The 25,546-nt window shown below is 40.2% G+C and overlaps 1 protein-coding gene across 6 annotated transcripts in view; it reads right to left on the bottom strand.

The window, feature by feature from the left end:
- Positions 1-389: 389 nt before the first annotated feature.
- TP53BP1 (tumor protein p53 binding protein 1) overlaps positions 390-25,546 on the bottom strand; it is an 86,602-nt gene continuing 61,445 nt past the window's right edge. For 5 of the 6 annotated variants that reach the window (XM_008582552.1, XM_008582554.1, XM_008582555.1 and 2 more), the window contains 12 exons: positions 22,127-22,601; positions 17,520-17,672; positions 12,412-12,683; positions 11,587-11,736; positions 10,857-11,287; positions 8,975-9,166; positions 8,364-8,579; positions 6,377-6,592; positions 2,575-2,669; positions 1,831-2,030; positions 1,138-1,283; positions 390-746 (listed from right to left, as the gene is read on the bottom strand). In XM_008582552.1, coding sequence (XP_008580774.1) covers positions 559-746; positions 1,138-1,283; positions 1,831-2,030; positions 2,575-2,669; positions 6,377-6,592; positions 8,364-8,579; positions 8,975-9,166; positions 10,857-11,287; positions 11,587-11,736; positions 12,412-12,683; positions 17,520-17,672; positions 22,127-22,601 — 2,734 coding nt within the window. In that variant the 3' untranslated portion in view covers positions 390-558. The remainder of the gene's footprint in view (positions 747-1,137; positions 1,284-1,830; positions 2,031-2,574; positions 2,670-6,376; positions 6,593-8,363; positions 8,580-8,974; positions 9,167-10,856; positions 11,288-11,586; positions 11,737-12,411; positions 12,684-17,519; positions 17,673-22,126; positions 22,602-25,546) is intronic. The other variant, XM_008582556.1, reaches the window with a different exon arrangement.

Raw genomic sequence — 25,546 nt, 5'->3', positions numbered from 1 at the left:
TCATTCATAGCAAATGGTTCCTTTTCCCTTTTAGCTCTAAGAGTGGAGGAGTACCCACCAGTTAGCTGTTAGTGAGCTCAGCTCTAAAGAGAAAGAGACATCTTAACCTGTCAGGAAACTTAGACATATGCCCAGTTCCACTCAATTTTTTGGCACAGCTATTTAATCTGGGCCCTCACCTACTTTAAAATCGAGTTTTTGGATGTGTAGCATTTTAGACAGCCAGGGGATAACCTTTTGACGATAATGTCACAGAAAAAAAGTTTACTCTTCTTTTCCTTGGCTAGCTGTCCTAAAGTGAACAAGCCTATGGAAAACCTCAGAGAAGGTATGCATTTGTCTTATTTGTTCTGAGATTAAGCTCAAAGAAACAGATGAAGAAATCCCAGTTACTACAACCAAAGAGATTCAACATTTATTTTATCATAAAAGTCCAGCAAATAAAACTATATACAAGATCCATGCAAGGAATCCAGTTACACACAAGACACATTTAAAACCTGATTAAAACACAATCTCCACAATAGCAGGGAATAAAACCAGTAAGACCAAGTATCTTTAGTGAGAAACATAATCATGTTTATATTTTGGATGCTGCTTGAATCCAATTCTCTCCCCAACAATGAGGCACTGGATCACCCACTCTTGTGACACCACAGGCAGCTGCAATGCTTCAGCACACTTCAGCACCGAGGCTGGGCATGAGGGGTCTGTCACCACCACGTCAAATACTCCTAAAGCAATATCTGCAAGGAGCCGGGGAAAGTGAACAAGGAAAGGACACTCAATTTAGCCCTCCATTAAAAAGACAGATGTGCCCTTCTAGCCAATACATCCCACTCTGCCCAAACTAAAACCCGATTATGTCAAACACAGTGCTACTGATCATGACCAAAAGTAAAAAGTTATAATCACTATATGTTGACCTTGTAGAAATGTTTAACAAATATATCACTGCAAACCAGCAGAAGCATGAATAACCCAGTTCTTCACTTATGTTGACTCACCTCTTCAAGGTAGTACTTCTCTTAGAAATGGAGATAAAGTCCATCTGTCAGGACTGAGACCACAAGGCTTAACAGCTATGGACCTAAGGATGTTCTTGGAACAATAACAACACACACACTTTCCAGGTACCTTTGTTATGGGCACTTGAATGGTGCTGCTTCACGGAGGCTGCCCCCCCAGTCATGAGGATCTCAGACCAGAGCTCCAGGAAGTTCTGCTGCTGGTCTGATACCAAGAGTACCTTCAGATTCTGGAAAGGGTTTTCACGAGGTTGCCTATGAAGGAGTCAGAGACACAGCCCTTTGGAATTGGAAGGGACCTTAGCATGACAAATATCCAACAAATAGCCCTTCTGCAATGGGACTCATGTACATCTGAATGCTTTCAAAACTTAAGCCCTGTATTAGGGTACCATAAACCTTCCCTCTTTCTGTGAATGATATACATTCTCTGATATGTGGCCTTCTGATCCTACCCTTCTGATTTCTATGTTTGTCCTGGGGCTGGGAACAGTCCAAATCATATTCCTGAGCCTATACATTTTAATACTTGCTTAAAACATTTCACTAACCTTACAGGTTGAGAATATTGAACATACCTACAAATCCTCACACATTTTCAAAAGATTCCTAGCCAATATATCCTATGGAAATAACCTAGATGGACTACTGAAATCATTTCAAACCCACTCAAATACTGCAATTTATCCTACAGACATTCCAGGTTCTAAAAACATTTCATTCTTTCACCTAGATTCTCCTCCCTAAAAAAGCTTGCTGTCTTCTTATCTGTACAACTCTAAATGGGCTCTCAAATACTCACCAATCCAGAATTCTTTGCTCCTCGAGGCTGTACCCAGCTGGCAACAGATAATTACGGTAGTTCTGGAGCTGGTTGGCATGGCAACTGTCATGGACCCAGACATGAGACACACAAGGAATCCCACTGGCAAGGCACAAGAAGTACTTCCGGGTTCGACAATGCTGATCCGCGATTAGGAGACACTGGTAGGCTGTGTTACACTGGAAGAAAAAGAACAGAGCCAACGGGTCTGTGACTTCTATGGAAAGCTCTTCAAAAGCAGCCCTAAATGAGCCATGGAGAGCAAGATCTGAAGACTTCCAAATACTATCCAAAATGTGATTTAGTCTTTTTCTGCCCAGGGCCACTTTTCTCACTGAAAAGCCCAATTGCCTTCCCTAGACATTCTCCCTGTCTCACCTGCAGCTTTTTGAAGGCCTAAATCCTCAAAGGATAACCAAAATCCATGGACTCAGCCTTTCAGGCTGAGAATCATCAACACTAATAGGGATTTCTACTAAACAAAAATTTCAATCTGTTTCTGTCCCAGCAACAGAACAACAGCCATTAGCCCAAGGTTCTAACGTCTTTTCTTTGTAAACAATAAAAATTCTATTTCATGCAACAATACTTTTGGCAGTTTCCCAGTTCTCGAAATCTCTGGCTAGTTTATCTGACCTCCCCATCCCTTCTCAGGCTTCTTCTCAGTACAGCAAATAGGTTCTTATTGCCACTGTGGGAAGCTACACAAAAGAAACTCCTCACCTGGGCTTCATTGAAATCCTCGAGGATATAGCCAGCTCCTGCTCGAAGCTGGGATTCTGTGTACTGCTTGTTGAAAGGAGGAATTTCTAAAAATTCTATATATATAAAAAAAAAATAATAACCAAGATAATCAATAATTACCAAGTTGGTTTTCTTATTTGCTACTTTATGCCTGCTTCTTAACTGCCCCTTTTTCCACTCCCCAGCTATCTCCACACCAGTGTGTCCCCAAAGACAGGTCAAGGGCTTCCCCATGGTTCAGAAAGAGATCTGTCCTGAGCCTACAAAATGCTGCCAAAAGAAGGGACAAGAGCAGGAGGGACTGGGAAGATGAGGAATGAAGGTAGGTCCTAGAACTAAAAACATCAAAGGTTCCTGCACTAAGACTAAGTCATGGAACTGTTCATAGGGATGGACACATAACCATTTCCCAAAGTGACTTATTTCAATTCGAATAACCATTACCATCCAGAAGTTCTCCTTATGTCTACTCTAAATCTTTCCTTCTGCAAACTAAACCCACTTTTTCTAGTTCTGCTTTCTGTGGAGATGAAGAATAGCTGATGAGCATTTTTTTATTATAATGCTTCAAATTCTCACTTCATCAGCCTGCAAACTAAACCCACTTTTTCTAGTTCTGCTTTCTGTGGAGATGAAGAATAGCTGATGAGCACTTTTTTATTATAATGCTTCAAATTCTCACTTCATCAGCCTTTTTTTGTATACTAAAACTTGATAACCCAGAATACTCAAAGGAAGTATGCTTTTTAAAATTTAAGTAAAGGTTAGTCAGAAAATCCTATTTCAACCTTTTTATTGAAAACTATCTACCTTTGATGATCTTGAAGTACCTCAGGACACTGAACATCAATGACTGCTCTACAGTCTTGAGGGTCAAGTAGAAGATATGAGAGATGAGGCTGAAGCTGTAATGACCCTAGGCAATTAGAAATTGCTTCTTTTGACCAAATATCTAATTTGAGCTTGTTTTCTTGTCATCTGCTTCTCTCATATATAAATAACACATCCAAAAAAAGAAAAGAAAAGCAAGACATTAGAGATTTTAGTTAATTAGGAGTTCTGGGAAATTAAGTTCTAATAAACTGAAATTTTATCACAAATAAAAAACCCAACCCAATGCATAAATTTCAGTGCCAGGATCATTCCCCTTACCCCCTCATAGCCAGTGGTAAAATGTGGTAGAGCAGACTCCTTGCAGAGATGGCTCCCCCTGTGGTGACCTCCCTGCCTGCCAGAGCTGCTTAGGCAATGTTGATGCCCTATCCCAGGTCTCTACATCTTTGTTTAGGTCTGATTGGCCAGCCTATTCACTTTTACTGTTCTTTTCTTGACTCAACATCTTCCACGTTTCTCAAAATAAAAGCCCAAACTAGAAACTCTAAATGGTTATAAGAACTCAGAATACAGCAGGACTGTTTCTCAGCTTTGTCATAGCATCCTTTTGATATCAATAGATCATGTCACAATCTTCAGCACTAAAACTCTACTGCACAGTCACTGCTGACACCCCTCACAGTCCTTTTATTTTCCTGAAAACTTCTATTTTCTGTCTGCTTAATCTGGTACTGTTTCCAGTCCTGATTTTTTATTTACTTATTTTTTTAATTTTAATTTATCAATATACAATATAGTTGATTTTCCTGTCCCTTTACCAATTTCCAGTCCTGATTTTAATCCCCAATTATATTTCCTTTCATTTGTATAATCAAGTATTATCCTGTCTAAGCAATCTTTTTTTCTACTTTTTCTCAAATAATTTGGATTCAGTTTTCTTTACTATTGAGATATGACTGCCTTACTTAACCAGAGGCTAAAATGAACAGGTTATTAACTCTACCTCTAAATCAAGGATTGATGTACTAAATGAATTCCAACTCCAGAGTCAATCCTTGTGTCTGATGGATTCCTGATGGTGTGCCACCTAACAAGACTGGGTGCCATATTCTTAACTCATTAATAAATATGTCTCATAAGATGGATTTAAATATTTTACTGAGCTCCTATTATAAACTGGCATCTAAGAATTCCCATTTATCTGTAACTCGTATCACATAGTTGAAAACAGTAATTCTGCAGAAGATTGTTTTAATATAAATGTTTTCAGCCTTCTTGAGATTGACAAACTCCTAAACATTCTCATATGCCAAAAATATCAATAATTCTGGTGCTATTGAGGCAGTGCCCAAGGATGAAGAAGCCAACATAAAGCAGACACATTCACCATTAACCACAATTTCTACCAGAAACCTAGAGACTCCTTTAAAAAAAACTATCCAAATTACCCCTAGTAGAGTTTATTAGGTCTCACACAGGCACATAGATTTTTAAGGAACTGGACGGCCTGCACCTCATACCAAAGTCAGCTTTCTTGACTCCGCTGGACCATGCAAGATATAAAACATCTATAGAGCTGCTTTGTGAGATCCTGGCTTAGGGAAGAGCTAGGAATTTGTTAGAGAATAAAGAATAGAGTTCAACAACATTGTAAATGCAAAAGGCAAACAAGACCATGAACATTGTTTTAATGCCATGACATACCTCTATGCAGAATCATCAAGGGACTCCCAATTGTTTATGATCAAAGTAAAACTAAATTCTTGGCTAGGATACTCCTCATACCCTATTTATCTCCCATTGTAGCAATGTGAATTCTGTTTGACAAAGTAGGCTTTGTACACACTAAACTTTGAAATCCCACACACACACTACACCTGTTCCCACAGCCTAACTCTCCCCGTCAGAGCCTCTCTACTCACAACTCTATGCACCTTCCAAATAGCATAAACCTTAACTGCAACTCCCTAATCACTCTTCCCATGTCCTTGTACACGACTGAAATTGGTGACATATATAGTTCTGGTTAATTAGGAAAGCATTATCCACACATCCGAAATTTCCAACCATTACGCACCTTCAGTGGCGCTATTTAATGACAACCACATTCCCTAATTTGATCTCCAGTTGGGAGAACATCACTCCATCTGACCTTTAGCCTTGATGGACACATTTGGATACTACTGTCAATCATATTATAGTGTATACATTTGTATCTGCTCAATCTCTCTCCTATATCACACTTTTCAGACTGTTGAAATAATTTTTACCTTTCCCCACTGCAACTTTCACTCAAACACTAAGTAACAGACAACACAGAAATGTAATATATAGATTTAGTATAAGGTTGAAGAGAGTTGAAAAGGCCTAGAAGTGATTTCTTTCTAATAACCCCGGGGCATTGGAAACCTCACATTCCCAATCTTACACTCAGACCTCAAGAGAATGAACCTCACCCTCTACGTGGGTTTGCTCTGGCAGTTGCCCCTAGAAAGACAAATGGGAGAGATGGCAGGGCATTTAGAAACCTGATTGACTACGACAGTTGTAGTATGGTAAAATGAACATGGTGTTCTAGTCCCAAGTCTGCCATTATTGTGGGCAAGAAGCAGTTATTTAACTTCTCCAAGCTTATTTCCTCATCTGTAAAATGGATAAGATCTATCTCCCATCTGCCTCACAGGATTTTGAGGAAACACTCACTGAGAAGAATTTTATGAAAACAGTTTACAAACCAAGAAGCAGGGTACAAATCAATATTCACTTCCCTGACCAAGATCCCAGTTGCAATTGAGGAAACACTCACTGAGAAGAATTTTATGAAAACAGTTTACAAACCAAGAAGCAGGGTAAAAATCAATATTCACTTCCCTGACCAAGATCCCAGTTGCAATTGCTCTGTCTCCTCCACATATGGCAGAGCCCCCAGGACTTCCTAGGGCCTTACCCTCCTCTTCCTCACTGCTTCCCGTAGGACCATCTGGCAGTTTGGAGCGGCTGGCCAATTTGTCACTGGTAGTGGCCATGGTGAGGAGAAAGGCATAGCCCAGAAACAAGGTCTTGTTGAGGGGCAAAGGCCCTCTCTGCTCTTCCAGGACAGAGGGTTCACCTGTGTTGTCCCCACTCTCACAGGGGCTCACAAACTCTCCTGCTCCCACCGCACCTGGGAAGGACAGAGGCACAGTTACTAGAGGGATACAGACCATTGCCTGAGCAAAGGCCCTAGGACCAAGCATGATCTGATGGCTAGGCAATGTTCTGATGAACATTTCTGAGCTATGAACAAAGACCACTGCTATGGCCAACCATTCTAAATAGCCTACAACCTAGGACCAAATTTACAATGAAGACAAATTTATATATTTAAATTTTAGAGTCATGACAATGTATAGTTTTCATTAATGAAAATCAACTAGTATTGTTTTTATATAGGCAAACCAAATACTTCTGAGGTCATCTGAAGAGTGAGGTGGTTCTAATTCAGAGTAGGTGAGTGTGAAAAGTGTTTGGAAATCTTCAGCCCACTTTCTCTGCCCAGTGCTCTGATTTCCCCCAGGGTATGTGAAATTTTGAAGCAGCCTTAAAAAACAAAACAAAACACTTTTTTATTACCAAGAAATATCCCCAGCAGATCCTCCCACCCCATCTCTGACCCTCAGCAGAGTGGCACAGAGAATACTTGGTAATAAAGTATTTTTACGCATAGGTGGAGCAACTTCAACACAGCCTGCTTCAACTTTCCCAGTTTCCAATACTTGGGTAGGTAAGTGAACCAGCCAGTCCTAGACTCCCAGAACACCCATGCTAGGAGTGCCCCAACAAGTCCTGAAGAAGAAAACATACCTGACTTGGAGAAACTGAATCGCAGGTTCATTAGGAGGCTAAGATGACAGACACGTCATGCATGCCTCCCTAAAATAAAACCAGCAGCAAGACAACAGTCTCAGAGGCAATATGATGTACACATATGAGGCTGGACTTCGAAGTCTTGACTGACTGAGTTTGAATCCTAGTTTACTTTGTCCCCTTAGGAAAGTTAACCAACTTTTCTGTGCCTCAGATTCTTCAACTAGAAAACATATTTTAGCACCTATACTTCACAGGAATTATATAAGAGGTAATATGTATGAGGAACTCAGTTCCATGCCTCACACAGTAAATATTCAATAAAAGTTAACTATTGTTTTTAAATACCCTGAAACATAGCAACGATGTTGGGCAGATAAGGAGATGACACAACTCAAATACAGAGGAAACAAAAGGAGCTCTGGTGCCAGGACAATGTACCAACCAATGGAATTTCATCAGTTTGTTAGCCCGAGAGAGTAGCATCAGGGCAGAGACTGAGGGCTTTACTTCTGTATCTGCAGAACCCACAGCCGCATTGTCTGGGTCATAGCAGAGACTTAATAAACAATAGATGGATTGACCTCCTCTCTTAATATCAAACATCAGGGACTGGAAAGGGGTTGTTTGAGGGAAAGTGGGAAAAGGGGAGGTACAGGCTGAGGTACAACCTTTTTATAGGAAGTTTGAGAAAGCCAGCGAATCCTTAGCACAAGGGAGAGGGGAACAGAGTTTCCAGGAAGCAGAAGATGATGCAGGCAAAGGAAGAGATCTAAGACAAATTTCACCTACTTTGAATCTGCTTAAAATTTAATACTTCTTCCCTCCCTCCTAGAACCCACACAAAGACAACTAATGTTTGTGATCAAGACCTGGCCTCCTATGTACCCCTACTGGCTGCTGAGAGGACGGAGGTTAGGGGAATATAGTAAGCTGCCTCTGACTACCACCTGTAGGCTTGTACTGGACCCCAACTTTGTAGCCAGGACAAAGGAGCCATTGCCACATATTAGGCTCCATCTTTACAGCAGGCGACCCCGCATTCTGCTGTAGTCTGGAGGGAGAATGAGGTCTGAGGGAGCACTCACCAGGTTTCACAGCAGCAGACTTGCGGCCTCGCTTGGCGGGAGACCGTTCCTCTTCAGAAGTGACAAGTTTTCTTTTGCCTGAGAGAACGCCCATGGAGGCACGAGGACTTTCTGTGATCTTACGGGTAGGGGTTGTGCTGCTGCTGCTAGAGGCAGTGGGGGTGGCTGGGGAGCTGATGTTACTGCGCCGTTTTCGCTTCCCTTCCACCAAATTATCTACAGTAGGATACACCAAAGGTTGGTCAAATCCCATTATCTGAGGCCCTGAACTCCAAGAAGCTGGGCAAAGTCTGATTTAGATACCACAGTGCCCTTTCCGCCACTTCCCACGGGGGCAGGAAGCCTCTTTTTAAGGCCATCATATTTTCTGTTCCATTGGTCCCCTATAGAACTGGGGAGGCCAGAAAAACCTTAAGGACTTACTATTTGGTACTGGGAAGGAAACAGATAAGGCAGTAACACTAGAAAATGACAGCTCACCACCATCTGAGAAGCCACATACAGGTAAAATAAGAGTTAGGGAAACATTACTGATTGCTCCAGAAACCACTCCTCCAACTGTAGGCAGAGCAGGGACCCAAACACAGTTGTTCAGGAAGCAAAATTCTTACCCAAGCTGATATCTGCTGCCTTTGTGAGGGGAGTTATTGCTTCATATGGGCCAAGCCCATACTGCTCTCTCAGTCTGTTTCCTTGCTCCAAGGACAGAATGACAGCCATTCGCTTATACCACTTCCTTTGGCCTTCTTTTTCAATGCTGTAGTACAATTCCCCAGACTCCTTCCTATGCCCTTTCACCACTCCTGGGGAGAAAAAACCAAAAGAAGCTTGCTGTTGTTTAAGGCTGCATAGCACCATCTTACAAGGGCCTCAGGGAATTCAGAGACCCCTGAAGTTAGGACTTAACAAAATTCTGGTTGTCAATCCCAAACAGTAACAACACTTAGAATATATGTAACTACTACTCTGGGATTAGAACAAGGTAAATTTCTGGACATAATCCAAAGCCAGCCTTTATGGATTGTTAGTGGTTCAAATGGTTCCCCTGAAGCGAAATGGCATGTGGTTTCCTGATGGTCCCATTATAACTTACTAAACTCTTCCTTCTTGGTTTCTTTGGAGGCTGAGTGATAGGTCTTTAGTTAAGCTGTAGGTAAAAAATGACACTATTCTGAGAGAGAGCGTGTGTGTGTGTGTGTTTGTATCTGTTGTGCAGCAAAATCAGAATAGAGATATAGAACATAGAAAGGAAAAAGCCTAATCTTCCCTCCCTATTTACTTCCTGCTCTTGCTCTGATTCAGAACCTGAAGATAAGTCCTTTAGTTTAGAAGGAATACAATGTGGGATGTACAGGGAAACTGGGCTACAATTCAGTAGACCTGGCCTGGTTCTAATCCTGCTATACCAGGCTGTGTGATCCTGGGCAAGACCTGTTTTCAATCCTGTGAAAGAGGACACTCCTTCCCCTGTACCAACCAATAAACAATTTAGAGGACAAACACACACAACACATGTATAATATAAAAACAAGACATTACTCTGAACACTATCTCATTCCTATGAATGGAAGGGTCCATTTGTTCTCTCCCATTAGCCCATGCTTGAATGAAGGGCTAAAAGAAATCCAGAGCCAACCCCACCAAGGAAAACAACATACGGGAGAAGGCAGGCCTCAGTTCTCTCCTTATCTATGCCACAGAATCACTCTTGCCCCTCGCTTATCTCCTAGCTTAAATCTCTATCACTAACTAAATCACAAAGACTACCTCAAAAGCATAAAGAAGCCCAAAGCCAACAATACACTTCACACTAATGAAGAGCTACTAGAACTAGAAGCAGTCTAATGTTGATAGTAGTAGATAGCCTCAATAAATGGACACAGAATCTCCACCCCTTGATGTCATGATTCACTTTGCATACAGAATTATCTATCTTTGTTTTAAAAGAGCCAGTGTGGGCCTCCAAGAATGGCTTTATACCTGAAAGAGAAACTAATACATTTGACACACGAAAACTGAGTCATAGGTCATAAAAAACCCCAATCCATGTGCTACTTAACTGATGGCACATTAGCTAAAAGTGTTATCCAGAACTAGAAAATAAAATGGCTCATTTAACAATGAAACAAAGGGGCAAACAGCAACTACTCAGAGGATTCCAAATACAAGAGAGCCTGGAGAGACTTCAATCGAAAGGCTTTTTTGCCAATTGTATCCCACTTCATGTTCAAAAAAATCCCCACAAAGGATGTTTTTAAATGACAAACACAAATAGTTAGCTTCAAATTAGTTCATAGAAAGGAGACAATATATTCAAAGAACTAGCACATGAAATAGTAATAACAAACACAAATCCCTGACCATCACCAAATACTAGCTTTAGAGACCCCCTAAAAGTAATCAGGCTGAGGTAAATATCTTGGTAATTACTGACAGAACAGAGTATTTCCACAGGGCACAGTAAATCTCTACAGACTCTACTTCTCTTATTACCTGCACTGAAATACTCATCCTCCGAGAGGGCTGTCACTTCAGTATCCAGTGGGATGGGGTCACACAAGAGAATGTCTTTGCCCAGCACATCACACTCGTACCCATCATCAAAGAGCAATTTATACTTTCCAGCTCCAACATCTCGAGTGATTTTCCCAGAGTAAAAATAGCCATTGGATGACCACTTGGCTACAACACGGAGCCCTACAAAGCTGTTCCCTGAAGAGGAGGGATCTAAGCCATCAGAGGTGCCAGCAGGAGCCTGAAAAGGAATTTCTGGAGAGTCACTACGACGCAAAGCACCAGGAACCATGTCTGCTCGTCTGGCAGAGTCTGGCACTCGGGGCACAATACGGGTAAAGGATTTATCATCTGGCGACATGCTGGGTGAAATGTCCTCTATGCCCAAGGGGCCAGGCACAGCTGCTTCTCTAAAGAAAGATAAGAGATAGGAGAAAGCAGTGAGAATAAGAAGACAGAAGTACATAACTACCAATTTTCCTACTCCTTTTGTCCAGGGGTCTCTTCAGCCCATTCTTTGATAACCCCATCACAGGCATGAGCCTGGTGTCTCAGTGACCTCACTCTGATCCCTGCCCACTCCCCAGTCAGTGTGGGCCCCTTTTCTCCCTCCTGAAACCCCACATACTTCTACTCCCCTCTCTTTTCTCTACTCCCTTTTTTTCCTGAACAAGTCATAGACTAAGTACATCTCACACTACCCGGGTACCTGGTTCCAGTGGTCCGAGAAGGCGGGCGGCCCCTTCGCCCGCGCCCACGAGGCGTGACTGGAGCCTTCCCTCCCTGTCTGATGCCAAGGCCTGCATCACCATCCTCCTCACACACTGGCGCCCCTGTCTGACTGACCCCTTTTCTAGGACTAGAGAATGAAGACAAGTTAGTCTGATAGCACCTGCTACTGGATCCTTTCTTCACAATCTCCCCTTGGCCCTCAGACTACATGCCAGGCCTACATGTGCTGGGTCTTCAGGGCAGTAGGAAGCTGGTTCACACACCCCCCATCAAAATCTCAACCAGGGAGTGGGGAGTGTAGGATAACAGGTAAAGGACATCCTTGTCTATGTAAGTCTATTCCCTCCTGATAAAGCTTCCTACTGCTGCCCTCAAAAACAGCACACCCATTTCTTCCCGCCTTCTCTACTTCAGACTATGGACACCTGCAGGAGATGAAAAAAACCTAGGGGATGCATCAAGTTGGGGTCACTACCTCAAACTTCCTGTACTCCCAACCAAAACGTGTAGGCTGCAGAATATAGGAATGGTAGGAGCATGTGCCCATCAGTCCCAAAGTCCCCTTGCCAGTTTTTCCACATTCTTCTCAGGGGCTTCTTTGCCAATGAAGTCACCTGCCACAGGGTTCCATCCTCCCTCCCAAGCAAACCCAAAATAGAAGAACAAATGGTGAGGAAAAGGAGTTAATTTATCCTAGATCAAAGATGGGAGATTTCCCATTACTCCCCTTTTCCTGTGATATTAAAATGTCAGCAACCCTGCCCCTGTTGTGGCTCTCTCTCTCTGGAGACCCTGTCTGCACCTCAGTTTTCCTGGGCCTCCTCGGGAGCTGGGTAAGGCAAAATCTGTGGGTTCTGTCCCGCTGGTTTTCCCTTTGAGTGATCCGGCTCCTCTCCCTGAGCTGCCACTGCTGTGCATGGCTGAGAGACTTGTCCCGCTTGATGTGTGGTGTAAGCTGGATGCCTTGGAGGAGAAGGAGCTGATGTCTCCCAGGTCACCCGAGGAGCCCCCAGTCTGTGAAGGGGAGACTTCAGTTTCACACTCCTGACACTCTACAATTGGCTCTTCAGTCTCCTGCAAGGAAGAAATGAATACAGAATCTAAAGAAGCCACAATAACATAATGCTAACATGATAGATGGAAAATCCTAGAGATGGCAAGAAATTTCAATTCAGAAAGGTGGAAATCAGCACAGAACTTTCTGGAATAACGGAAATGTTCTATATCTCTTTTGAGCAGTGGTTACATAAAATTATCAAAAGCCACTGAACTGAACATTTAACATCTGTTCATTCTACTGGGAATATGTTTTATCTCAATAAAAAATAAAGTGATACTAGATTGCAGAGAAAGAAATCTCTTTACTGAGCTAAGTTAAACTATCTTAAATTATCTTTTTATTTGACAAGTTCACAACCTCTGGCTGCCAGCAAGGATTCTAACCCAGGAGACAGGAGGTAAGAGGAGAAAATAAGTGGTTAGGAGCCCTTCTAGGTACTTGATTAACAGTGAGTAGCATTACATGTTTTTTGACACTAGTTATTCTATATTACCTTTCAATAAGTGATCAAGGAGACATAAAATTGTAGGCAAAAACACTAAAAATGGCATTACCATTTGGAAAAATGAAGACCAAAAAAGGTTGTAATCACAATATATGAGTTTTCAGCATCTTCAGACACCAAGAATGTCTACCTGGCATTATCTCACAGGTCTCTCTCCATTTCCTTGTCTTCAGTGAATGAATCCTGGATATCTCCAGTGCATCTCACATCCCCTGCAGTTCTTTCTAGCAGAGGCTGGTTTCTTTTAACCTATCCTCCATTCAATAGTTCTGAGGTGAGAGACCTCCTTGCTCCCCACTGCCATTTGCAGAACATTGCTATTTCCCTATCTCCTGCTCCTACCAAATCTCTATTTACCATTCTCTTAAACTAGCCTTTCCGCTTCCCTTGTTGTTATCCACCAACCGCTCTCACTCATGCATGAAGACCTAAACTCCTGGTTCATAATCTCCCTTCCCACCCCATCCCTACCTTTTGTCATTCTCAATGGCTTACATCCATGAGATAATCCATCCAGCAACTCCCAAATTTCCTAATCTAATTACCACCATTAATCTCCAGGGTCATTACCGGTAACTGTACCACTTCCAATCTTGATCACAAACATACCACTCTCCAATCACTGTCTCCTACCATTCAGCTCTAGCTGGGTCCAAGTTAGCACAATCTGCCAAGGTCATTGACTAAAGCAGGTGTCATGAGCCCAGAATTTAAGATAATCTCCTCTCTCAAACAGAAAATGTGTAGGAGAAAGGACTACCTAAGGGGCTAGGACTCCAGGCTGGTCTCTGTTGGAGAGCAGGCCCAAAGAGCAGTAGCCAGCCATACCTCCCTTTGCAACTGTCCAGTAGTCGAAGGCTACTGATCTTTTAATGACTTAGGCCCAGGCTCAAAGTTACCCAGTTATGATCTTTTTAATGTATTTCTTTACTTGTTTTCCTATGTGTCTTCCCTATAGGCAACATTAAGACAGAGACCTTAACCATCTTCTTCCCTGGATATAGTCCCAAAATCTAGCACAGTGCCTGCCACAAACAAAGCCCTCAGTAAATATTTATTCGATGAATCTCAATTTACTCAATCAATTTACTCAATCTTCTCTCTCAAACCGGTATCCTATTTATATTCTCTATCTCAGTATATGGTACCAGCATCTATCCAGCTGCCCAGGAATCTTATTAGATTCTTGCCTCTCCCTGAATTCCCACATTCAGGAATACACCAGTCTATCAATTTTACCTTCTATATATTTCTTGCAACTATTTCTTTCCTCTCAACCCCTACTGCCACTGTCCTAACTTGACACTCATTACCTCTTGCCTGAACTATGCCTCTAATCTCAACCCACTGCAATCCCTTGTCACATTGCGGCCAATCTGACCTTTCCAACATGCAAATCTGAGCATGCTACTCCTTTCCCCAAGATTCTTTAAAGGCTCCCATCACACACAAGATAAAAATCTAAACTCTCTTCTATGGTATTCAAAACCCTTTATGCTCTGGGCCCTTACCAACCTCAACAGTAGCCTCTCTCACCTTCCTTACCCTATGCATTCTTATCATATTGAGCTTTGAAATATTTATCAAGCTTCTCATGCTGTCTGCTTTTCATTCTGCCTGCTCTATCCCTCAGTGTCATCTGCCACATCTTTTGAGCACTACGTCTCTGTAAAGCCTCCTTGAAGTAGGCTTGTAGACTCCATCACTTCTTTCTAGCACATCCTTCCACACTTCTACTACAGCAATCAGCAAGCTCTGTACTTGTTGCATGTTAACTGTATGTTCCTAGAGAACACGGACATTGTTTTTATCTTCATAGGCCCAGTGTCTGCCACAGTGCTAGGAACATAGTAAAACCTAAAGAAGTTGCTGGTAAATAAATGAATAAAATCTTTAAAAGATAACAAAAGAAACAAGGGCTACAAGAGATAAAGGGAAGGAAACGTTCTTCATCATTATGTTTCTTCTCCTTTCCGGAACATATAGCTTTACGCTTAGGGGTATTTCTCAGAGTTCTCTGGCCTCAACTTGTCTACCTTCACACCCCCCCACATCTTTGTATGTGCTGCCCACCAACTAGACTGTTCCCTCCTGTATGCTCTTTGCTTTCTGCCTCTGTGCCTCTGCTCACCAAGCCCTTTCCCCTTATCTCCCAATATCTGAAACCATTAATGTCCAACTCAAATGTGGAAATCCTCATCCAAAAAGACTATCAAAATTCCCTTCAGATGAGTTTCTTCCTCCTCTGAACTACTATGATATATGCCTGCCTTTTGGCACATCTCACTTTTGTTCCTGAGAGGCAGCATAAAGTAGCTGTTAGAACTGCAAGCTCCAGAACCAGACTGCTTGAGTTGAATTCTATTTCCTCTGTTTATTAGCTGTGTAACTTTAGGCAGGTTATTTTAATTTGCTATGCTTGTATTTCTTCATTTGCAAAACAGGAATAATAACCACATCTACCTGATAGCACAGTTGTAAGGATTAAATAAGTTAATTTACTAAAGTCCTTAGGATAATGCCTGGCACATGCTGTTGAATAAATGTTAGTCACTATTATTATTTTATTAATTATGGTAATGTTTCTTTCTTTCTTTTTTTTTTTTTTTAAAAAAGATGACCGGTAAGGGGATCTTAACCCTTGACTTGGTGTTGTCAGCACCACGCTCACCCAGTGAGCAAACTGGCCATCCCTATATGGGATCCGAACCCGTGGCCTTGGTGTTATCAGCACCGCACTCTCCCGAGTGAGCCATGGGCCGGCCCCATATGGTAATGTTTCTTAAGCTATGTTTCATAGGTATATAATAAGTATTATTTTAAAAAATGTTCAATGGTGAAATAAGTTTGGGAAGTGCTGGGTTAAACAGAATAAAATAGGTATCTTTCTTCACTAGAGGACTTCTTAGAACCTTTAATGTGGTAATATGTGAATTTCCATGGTGGTGGTAGTGGTGGTGGGGTTTAACAGCATTTGGTGTTTCTCAAATTTATTTATGACCACGGAACTCTTTTCCCCCTCAGACTAACAGGCTTGCTATTTCCAAAATTTACTTTAGAAAGCACCATATAAAATATTAAATGAAGTAATATGTATAACATCTTAGTATAACTAGCACAGAGTTCAATGTGAACTATAATAGTTACAAAAATTTTTCATGAAGGCAAATTGTTTTTCTATAAAGCTGTTAAAATTCATAATTTTTCAAAAATAGTAATAACATGAAAAAAATTCCACGAACAAAAATGTTTATAAAACATTTTTTAAATGAAGAATGAATCAATATTTTAAAGGAAATACTTCTGAGATTTGGTAAACAAAGAATAAATAATAATTTCTCTAACTAATGTCAAATGTTATGTGACATTAGGACCACAATAGACATTATTGAACAATAATAATATGCTCTATTTAATAAAACTATATAACAGAGTTTAATTCTCCTGGAACACAAATTCCTACATGGCTAGCAGGCAGAACTAAAGAAAAGTATGTGGGTGAAGGAAGAAAATAGCAGTTTGTTATCAATTAATAAAATGGTTCCTTGATTTTAACATATGTACCAACAAAGGTCTCAGACTATTCCTACATGGCTAGCAGGCAGAACTAAAGAAAAGTATGTGGGTGAAGGAAGAAAATAGCAATTTGTTATCAATTAATAAAATGGTTCCTTGATTTTAACATATGTACCAACAAAGGTCTCAGACCTTCAATTCTAGAAAATCTGTCTAATCTCAGCCAGTATTGGATCTAAACAAAGTCAGCATATCATGCTATCCAATATAACAAATAGTCAATAAATGCCAATACTATGCTAACATCGGAAATGAGTGTATAATGAATCCCACTAAAAAATAAAGGTGCATCTCTTACCAACAGGTCCATGACCACGTAACAAATGGAGACCAAGAAAGAACACAATAAGCAGATATGAAAATACATGAGAAAACAATGAGAAACAGTGAGGAAACACATGCAGCTAAATAGGAAGTTCTAAACTTCATTTGAGTTTCCAAGGATTTAAAATAATAACATAAAATCTCTATATTTATACATGAGAGAGATTTACGGAGATTTATCAATCTGTTCTTTACAAAAAAGGAAAGTATAATGGGACTGGTTAAATAACTAACCGAAAGCCAAACAGTAAGCCCATGGTTGAGGAAGATTTAGAATGAAGGGCCTCTCATTTCCAATCTAAATCTTACATCTTTTCTAATAAAAAGATAAAAGAAAACCAAGTTTTATTAGCTATTTGCACAGGAAAGGGGGGGAAGGGTGGAGAGTCAAGGTGATTTTTACACAGAAACAAATTTGCCAGACAAAACCCAGGGTATGTATTACCTCAGTTACTTTTCTTTCTACTTCTGTTCCATCCACATAATATACATCTGTGATGACACGAGTAACAAGTGTGCGCACTTCACGGATTGTTCTCATGTGGCGATGCAAGACATGGCCATGTGGAGGTTGAGGCATATCAAACTCTTCTTCCCCCTATGACAAAAGATACAGAACACAACCACAGCTCTCACTGTAAAGTGTCAAAATCACAAATCAACTTCTTCATAATAAGCATTATTCAGAGGTTCCATGGATCTAGTGTTGGAATTTTCTAGTAATTTTGTTTTCTATTCACTTACAGATAAGACCAGTGATGGATTAGCTGTATAGCCAGAGGCTAGGAGGCGTTTGTATAAGCCTGACCTAAAATGATTTTGATTTGGACAGAAATAGGTCATAACATCTAAGAGCACTAATATCTAGAGATACATAGGTAAACCTTTGACCCCTAAAAGGGGTCGTTATTTTTAGATTGTAATCCTTCTGATTTTGATGCTGATTTGTCAATTAGTATACAAGTTTACACTTGCAACAGCTTTTTAGGTTAAAGAAAGGCATTCTTTAGTCCTTTACATAAAACCAGAATGACATACTTGTTAATCTCAGCGCAATCTGTTTTTCCTGAATTAGTAAGTAAAAACCACAGTTTATTTATACCTGGAACAAGATACAGTGATTTCTCCTAGAATTAAATATAACATGTTTAATCTATTCCAAAAAATAGATAATGGCTAAAGAGTTGAGCTAGTTTCCAGAAAACAGAAAACATTAGCAAATTAAGATTTTGTATCTAGTTCTACTATAAACAATAATCAGTTTAAATAAGACCATTTCTATGATGACTGTTACATAGCATTATTTAGGGAGACTGAACCTCTTTCATTCAAAAATATTAAGCAAACATTTATGGAACTTATGGGTGCCAGGTATTATACTAGACAAATATCTGCTGGAAAATTCAGGACAGGTGTAATTCATTCAATACTTCTGAAAAAATTCAAACTCAGTATCTCTGATTTCCAGAAACACAACAAAGAAAGAAGACCACTATTCAAACAAATAACTGGGTTAACAAAAATAGCACCAGGATTCATTATCTCTTGTTCATTATTTTCTATTTATAGAGAACCCCACAGGGTTCATGCTTTAGTCAGATCCAGATAATTTTTAAAAGATGATTTAATAGCAAATTAGATCTTAAAACCCTATTTATTACCTGTAATCATCAGTTTCTTTGAGCCCTCAGCCTTTATTACCTAGGACCTACCTGTAGCCAAGAACATATGCTACACTCATAACATCTATATCAGATTTATCTACACCCTCACTTTCCCCACCACCACCCCATTGGCTCTGCAATTCTCAGGGGGAAATGCACACTTTTGTTTCCCACTTTATTTCCCCTGTAGTAGGCTGATTTTACTTTCACCATTCAGTATCAAAGTAACCAAGTTTTTAAAAAGAATTATACATACCACTGCAATAATATTAATTCTTCATTTTTCTTGACAACATGGTAGTAATTTACCTAAATTTACTTAAATCTTTAGTGGTGAAATATCTGCTAAAATGGAGATATATAAATTATGTGAATAGACATAAATGAAATAAAATCACAAAAACTTACTTACCAATTCCTTAAAATATTTCTATATATACAACTCTGGTTAATAAATACTGATCAGAGCATAAGTCTGTCACACCCCAATCATCGGGGTGCCCAGACATCTGAACCATGACACCTGGACTTCCTGCCTGAACATACAGTCTGACTATTCCCCACTACAGAGAGAGCCAGTCTCTGCATCACAGGGGCCTAAGAGGTTTCAGTGCTTTACATATCCCCAAAATGTGGCCAAGCTGCTTCCCTGTATTCTTCTGATTATATCAGCCATATATAAACGATCACTTCAAGAGAGACACTTAATCATGTCTGACAGAATAAGACAGGAGAAAAGGGAAAGGGGGTAGAAAAAAAAAAGCTACGCTTACTCTCTTCAAATAGTCCTCTGAAAAGAGGTCTCTATAAAGATACCTTGAGGATCTTGTTGTTATTAAGGGAAGAAAATAAAATGAAAATAAAACCACAATTTCCCTTCATAGAAAACATGGTTCCACACCCACTTGGCACATAAATTTAAGGAATGTCAAAGTAGGCTGCCTCTACTAGCACTGGCCTGAGCACTGACCTATATATACCAGCACGGACCTATACTGCAGGGGATAAAAATAGCGCTGACACTTGGAAAACCTCCATACAGCCTTTCTCATTTTCCAACCATTCTTCAAAAAATGGCACAACAATTCCAATTTCTGTTATTCTATAAACCATCTACATTTTTTTTATTGTGATAAAATCTACATAACATAAAAATTGACCATTTTTAAGTATACAGTTCTGTGGCATTAAGTACTTTCCCACTGTTGTACAATAATCACCACCATCTATCTCCAGAACTTTTTCATCTTTCCCAAATAAAACTCTTCTCTTTACCTACCTAACATCTATATTTTTCTAGCACCTTTCTTTTCTTAGCAGGAGTTACTAGCTCTTAAGTATATTATTCCACTCTGTATGATATAGTAGTAGTATAGTATCAGTAGTGACTGCAGTATGATTGCAGTAGTAGTAATTATAACAATAATAATCAACAGGTAGTAGCAGCCAACATATACAAAGCATTTACTACGTGCCAGGCCCAGGGCTAAGCGCTTTGCATGCCTTATCTCATTTAATGTTCACAATATCCTGATAGTCTGACTCCAAAGCCTGGACCCTACCACTCTGGCTCACTGCCTCCTATCATCATAATGAGATAAGAGCAGAGATTATTTCCCCATTTTACAGAGGGAGAATAGGAGAAGATAAAGGAAAATAAAATCTAGTGGCTCTCCCATGATTGCTATCTTTAAGATCAAGTCTAACTCTTTCTACAAAGGCAGAGAAACCAAATTATGTGGCAGAATACAAATACTTTAAAGATGAAAATAAACAGAACTAAAATGGGGTTTAACATACTATGGCCCCTGAATCCAAAAGGATTTTGAATCTGTAAGAGCTGATAAGGTCTCTGAGACTGTGTTACTATAAAAGGCAAATTTCAACAGAATTTTGGACTTCCTGGAGAGGCACAGATAAACAGCAAAACACTACATGGACCATGACTAAAAAACAGAAAAGCAACATAGCATGGTGAAAAGAATACCAATTCTAAAATCAGATATGCTGAGTTCAAATTCCAGTTCTGCCACCTACTGATGGCAAAATCTTGGGCAAGTTATTTAACCTCTCTTCAGCTTGGTTGCTTTACCTGTGAAATGGGAATAGTAATACCAACTCATGGGGATGGACTGTCTTAAGCACAAAGCTGATACACCATAGGTGTATTTTTACAAAACAAACAACTTGGACAATCAGAATGAGAGGCACATTACTAGGGAAGATTTCCTAGACAGATCCCAAATGAAGATGATCTACCATAGCAACTAAGAAGGCAATTTAACCACTATCAGTAATTTCCAATTTCCCTGCCATGGATCCTATAGCCATCTGATAAAATTTTGTGAACTTCCACTTATTTGTTAGCACATTTTTTTTTTTTTTTTTTTTTTGTGACCGGTAAGGGGAGCATAACCCTTGGCTTGGTGTCATCCGCACCGCACTCAGACAGCGAGCGCACCGGCCATCCCTATATAGGATCCGAACCCACGGCGGAAGCGCCACTGTGCTCCCAGCGCTGCACTCTCCCAAGTGAGCCACAGGGCCAGCCCAGCACATACATTTCTACCACCACTTGTCTGTCATCCGCACCGCACTCAGACAGCGAGCGCACCGGCCATCCCTATATAGGATCCGAACCCGCGGCGGAAGCGCCACTGTGCTCCCAGCGCTGCACTCTCCCAAGTGAGCCACAGGGCCAGCCCAGCACATACATTTCTACCACCACTTGTTATTCTCTTACCTACTCAATTCTTACTAGTACTACACTTCTCTACTCTATTCCCAGAAATCTATTCTTCCTCCAGCCTTGCTTTCACCAGCCCCAATCCTTTTTCTCCCATTATCTCTATTCTTAGCCTCTCTTCTGCAGTACCTGGTCACCTGGGCACTTTTCCCCATCTCTCTCTATTCCTTTACTGTTCTGTTTCCAATACCATGATACACTATCCTCCATGCTCTTCTTTCCTCCTTTACTTCCTACTCTCTGAGTTCCTGGAAACCATGATGAATTAGACTAAAAGGAGAGATATTTAGCTCTGGTGGTTAGAAAAGAGGATGAAAAATGATGGCAGAAGGAAAAGACTAAATGTAGAAGAATACTATAGAACCCAGATGGTATTCCTGGCTTTTTTTTTTTGCCAGTAAAGACCTATTTGACAAACTCTAGCACTACTCCATTTTTCCTAAAAGACTATCCATTAGCTATAGCTACCCACAATTTTCACTTACCCTATCTCTATTCTGGATAAACTGTTAGTCTTTTAACCAATGTTCTGTGCAAGACTATTAAGAGTAATCATTAGGTAGAAGTGCCACAAGTTAAATTCTCTGAGAATCCAGACAGTCAAAAACAGGGCTTCCAAAGCACCCTGATATGTTCTCTCACCTGGCTATGGAGCGACTCTGTATCATCCCCAGGAGCACTGACTGGTTTCTCACTACTCCCCTTCTCAGTCTGAACTGTTGCATCTTGTTTTCCAGAGTTCTGGTCCAATGTACTGGTCCCCTGCTCACACACGTTCTTTACAGTCTGGGTTGCTGCTGAAACGGTTTCTGGAACCCACAGGGAATGCTCAATGGTCTGGATTCCTATGTTATTTTGGCTGGGCCTTTCTATCAAGGCCTTACTAGGTTTTTCCTGATTGGTATTCTGTCCTTCTTTCTGGCCTTCTAGCACATCTGTCTCCATCACTTCTCTTTGAGGACTGGATGATCTCTGTGTGGCCATCTGTTGGGAGGCAGGGGAAGCAGGGTCCTTGACAGGACTAATGGGCTTCATAGCCTGTTGACTCTGCCTTTGGTCATCCTCCAATTTTTCTTTCTCCTCTTCTTGAGTACTTGGAAAATGGAGCAAGTCCCCCCTGAAAATGAAACATATAAAAAAACCATGTCAAGTAATCAAGAGTGTACGAGCATGTGCACGCGTGTGTGTGTTTTGACAGTAGCAAGGGGAAACCATATTTTGACAATCTGAGAAATGTAGGGAAGGGAGAAATTAAAGTGACTGAGATATCACCTTGTGAAGCCTTTCATCACAATTTCACTTCTGTGAAAAAATAACGGTAGATAGTACTATTCCACCATGGTGATAAAATAGTAATAAAATTTCTTCCCACCACTAGCTATGAACTCTGAAACGTGACACAAGAAAGTAAAATACACAAAAAGATGTAAAGCCATTATTTAAGTTACAGACAATAAAAGGCAGCTTAGAGATCCACTTCGTAAAAGATAACACTGGGGGCTGGCTGGCTGGCTCTCACTTGGGAGAGCATGGTGCTGATAACACCAAGGTCGAAGGTTCAGATCCCCATACCAGCCAACCACCAAAAAAAAAAAGTAAAATAAATTTTAAGAAAAAAGAAAAACATAATGTTTCTAACATTTCTTAACTGACTCCTAGCATTTTAGATACTATTCATCCCCTCCTGACCAATAATTTTAGGAAAAGAAATCCTATCTGTAAATGATAAAGTTGTAGGTGAGATTCTAGTTTTGCTAGCTATAGTGGAATTTATATAGCTAAAGATTTCAGAATGACTTGGTTCCTCAAAGACAGTTATCAAGATACAGCCCATTTCTTTTCATTAGTCTTCCCATTTGGGTGTCAGTAATTTGTTCATTTATCCCACAAGCATTTGCTAAATTTCTCCTATAAACCAGATACCATAGTTTCTGAGATGACTAGGGGCTTTCTTGACCTTAACAATTCTCCAGAATAAAAAGGCCCAGACTAACTCCAAATCAGCAGGTTACACAAAAATTCAACTCTCATGTCTTATTCATCATTATATTTAAAAAACCTAATATACTTAATATAAAATAGGTGCTTAATACATGTACTTCGAACAAAAGAATGAATGTCCTTTGAAACAATTAACTGTAAAAAATCTACTAGCAGATTAAATAACACAAACCAATGCATTTTTAGGCTACATTATATGTATAACTAGAATAAAGGTAAAAGGAATCCATTCTTAATTGACTATGCTAAGACCACAGCTGGAATACTTGTTTCAGTTTTGGGTGTCAAATTTTACAAGGCATAAACTGAGATATACCCAGAAGATAACATCAAGGATGATAAGGGGCCTAGAAACCATGTCATATGTCGCTTAAAGTATTTGGCCAGAGAAAAGTAGGGCTGTCTCCTATTTGGGAGAAGTACTAATCCTTAGGAGCTGGTCTTGCCTGAGTAAACAGAGTAACGGAAGCATGAAGAGCTCTTTACAGCTTGCTCTACTCTGGATCTTGAAGAAGAAAAGAAGTTTCTGAGGTTTCTACATTGTTTAGCTCAGCTTACCAGAACAAGAGATCAAAGGGGGATTTTGAATGGAGTTCTAGCCAAGAAAAGCTTAGTGCACATATGTCCTATCTCTCAGGAAACTCAACTGAATGAGGACATATGGTCCAATGAAGAAGAGATGAGAACACAGTCACCAGGAAACACATGAGTAGCTCCTACTTCTTACGAGGTTTATAACCATATATGTCAAGTACTGAGCACAGCAGATGGTCAATCAATATTAGCTGCAGAACACAAAGCAATCGGAAACTCAATTGACCTTCAATATGACCTGAATATTCATGTTTGAATCTTTAAGACATCTGACATATCAATGGCTGAGTAACAATGAAAGTGAGTCAAAAGCCAAAAGGGGCAGGACTCGATAATTTCAAGAATTCAGTTACCACTGTTTCCCACCCTTAAACAAACTCACACATTTTACGTCATGCTATAGACTGTTTGTGCCCCCAACAAAACTCATAAGTTAAATCCTAACCCCCAAAGTGATGGTATTAGAGACAGGACCTTTAAGAAGTGACTAGGTCACGAAGGCAGAGACCTTCTGAATAGGGTTAGTGCCCTTATAAAGAAACCTCAGAGAACTCCCTTGCCTTCATCCAGCATGTGAGAACAGCTGTCTATGAACCAGGAAGCAGGCCCTCATCAGACACTAAATCTGCCAGTGTTCTGAGCTAGGACTTTCCAGCCTCAAAAACTGTGAGAAATAAATTTCTGTTGTTTATAAGCCACCCAGTCTATGGCAGTTTGTTAGACTAAGACACCCCAAGAGCTGTTTATACAGGGTAGAACTTCTGAATGGAATTTCACTTCTAACCACAGTTGTTTTATTTTGGACTTATTTAAGAGCTGGCTGGTTAGCTCAGTTGACTATAGCATGGTGCTGATAGGGCACCAATGTCAAGGGTTCGATCACTGTACCGGCCAGCTGTCAAAGAGAGAGAGAGAGAGAGAGAAAGAGAGAGAGAGAGAGAGAGAGAGAAATATTAGGTTGCACTTTTTTAAAATTTTTCCCCTTCCAGAGTTAACGAGAATTCTTCCCTCTAAAGACCAAAGGTGTGTCTCTCTGCAACATTAGCAAATTTTGGTATTTATCAACCTCATGCTAGCATTGGTCAAATGATTAATGTTAATATTATAGTAATTTTCCCCAGGTTCATTTATGTATGTTTTGGTTGACAAGATTTGCTGATTAAGATCAACACAGAATAGTAGGCAAAAAAAAAAAAAAATTTAAAGCCTTAATTGCAACATATACTATACCGCAAAAAGTGTTGCCCCACTCCTAACAAGTTCATAAATCCTATACATATGAAGCAACTAAACATATAAAGGAAAACCTACCGTAAAGATGTATATTAACATCCCAAGAAACAATAAAGAAGGAATTTTCAGCACCAGAAAAGAGCTTTAGAAGCAAGAGAAATCCAATAAATTATAAGTGCCACATCTATCTTTCTCCATTGGTTCCAGCTACACAATTCTACTATGGTCATACTA

This window comes from Galeopterus variegatus, unplaced genomic scaffold (assembly GCF_000696425.1).
Source record: "Galeopterus variegatus unplaced genomic scaffold, G_variegatus-3.0.2 Scaffold2665, whole genome shotgun sequence".
Classification (NCBI taxonomy): Eukaryota; Metazoa; Chordata; class Mammalia; order Dermoptera; family Cynocephalidae; genus Galeopterus; species Galeopterus variegatus.
Note: the sequence above shows the minus strand (reverse complement) of the source record. Positions and strands in the feature narration are given on the sequence as shown.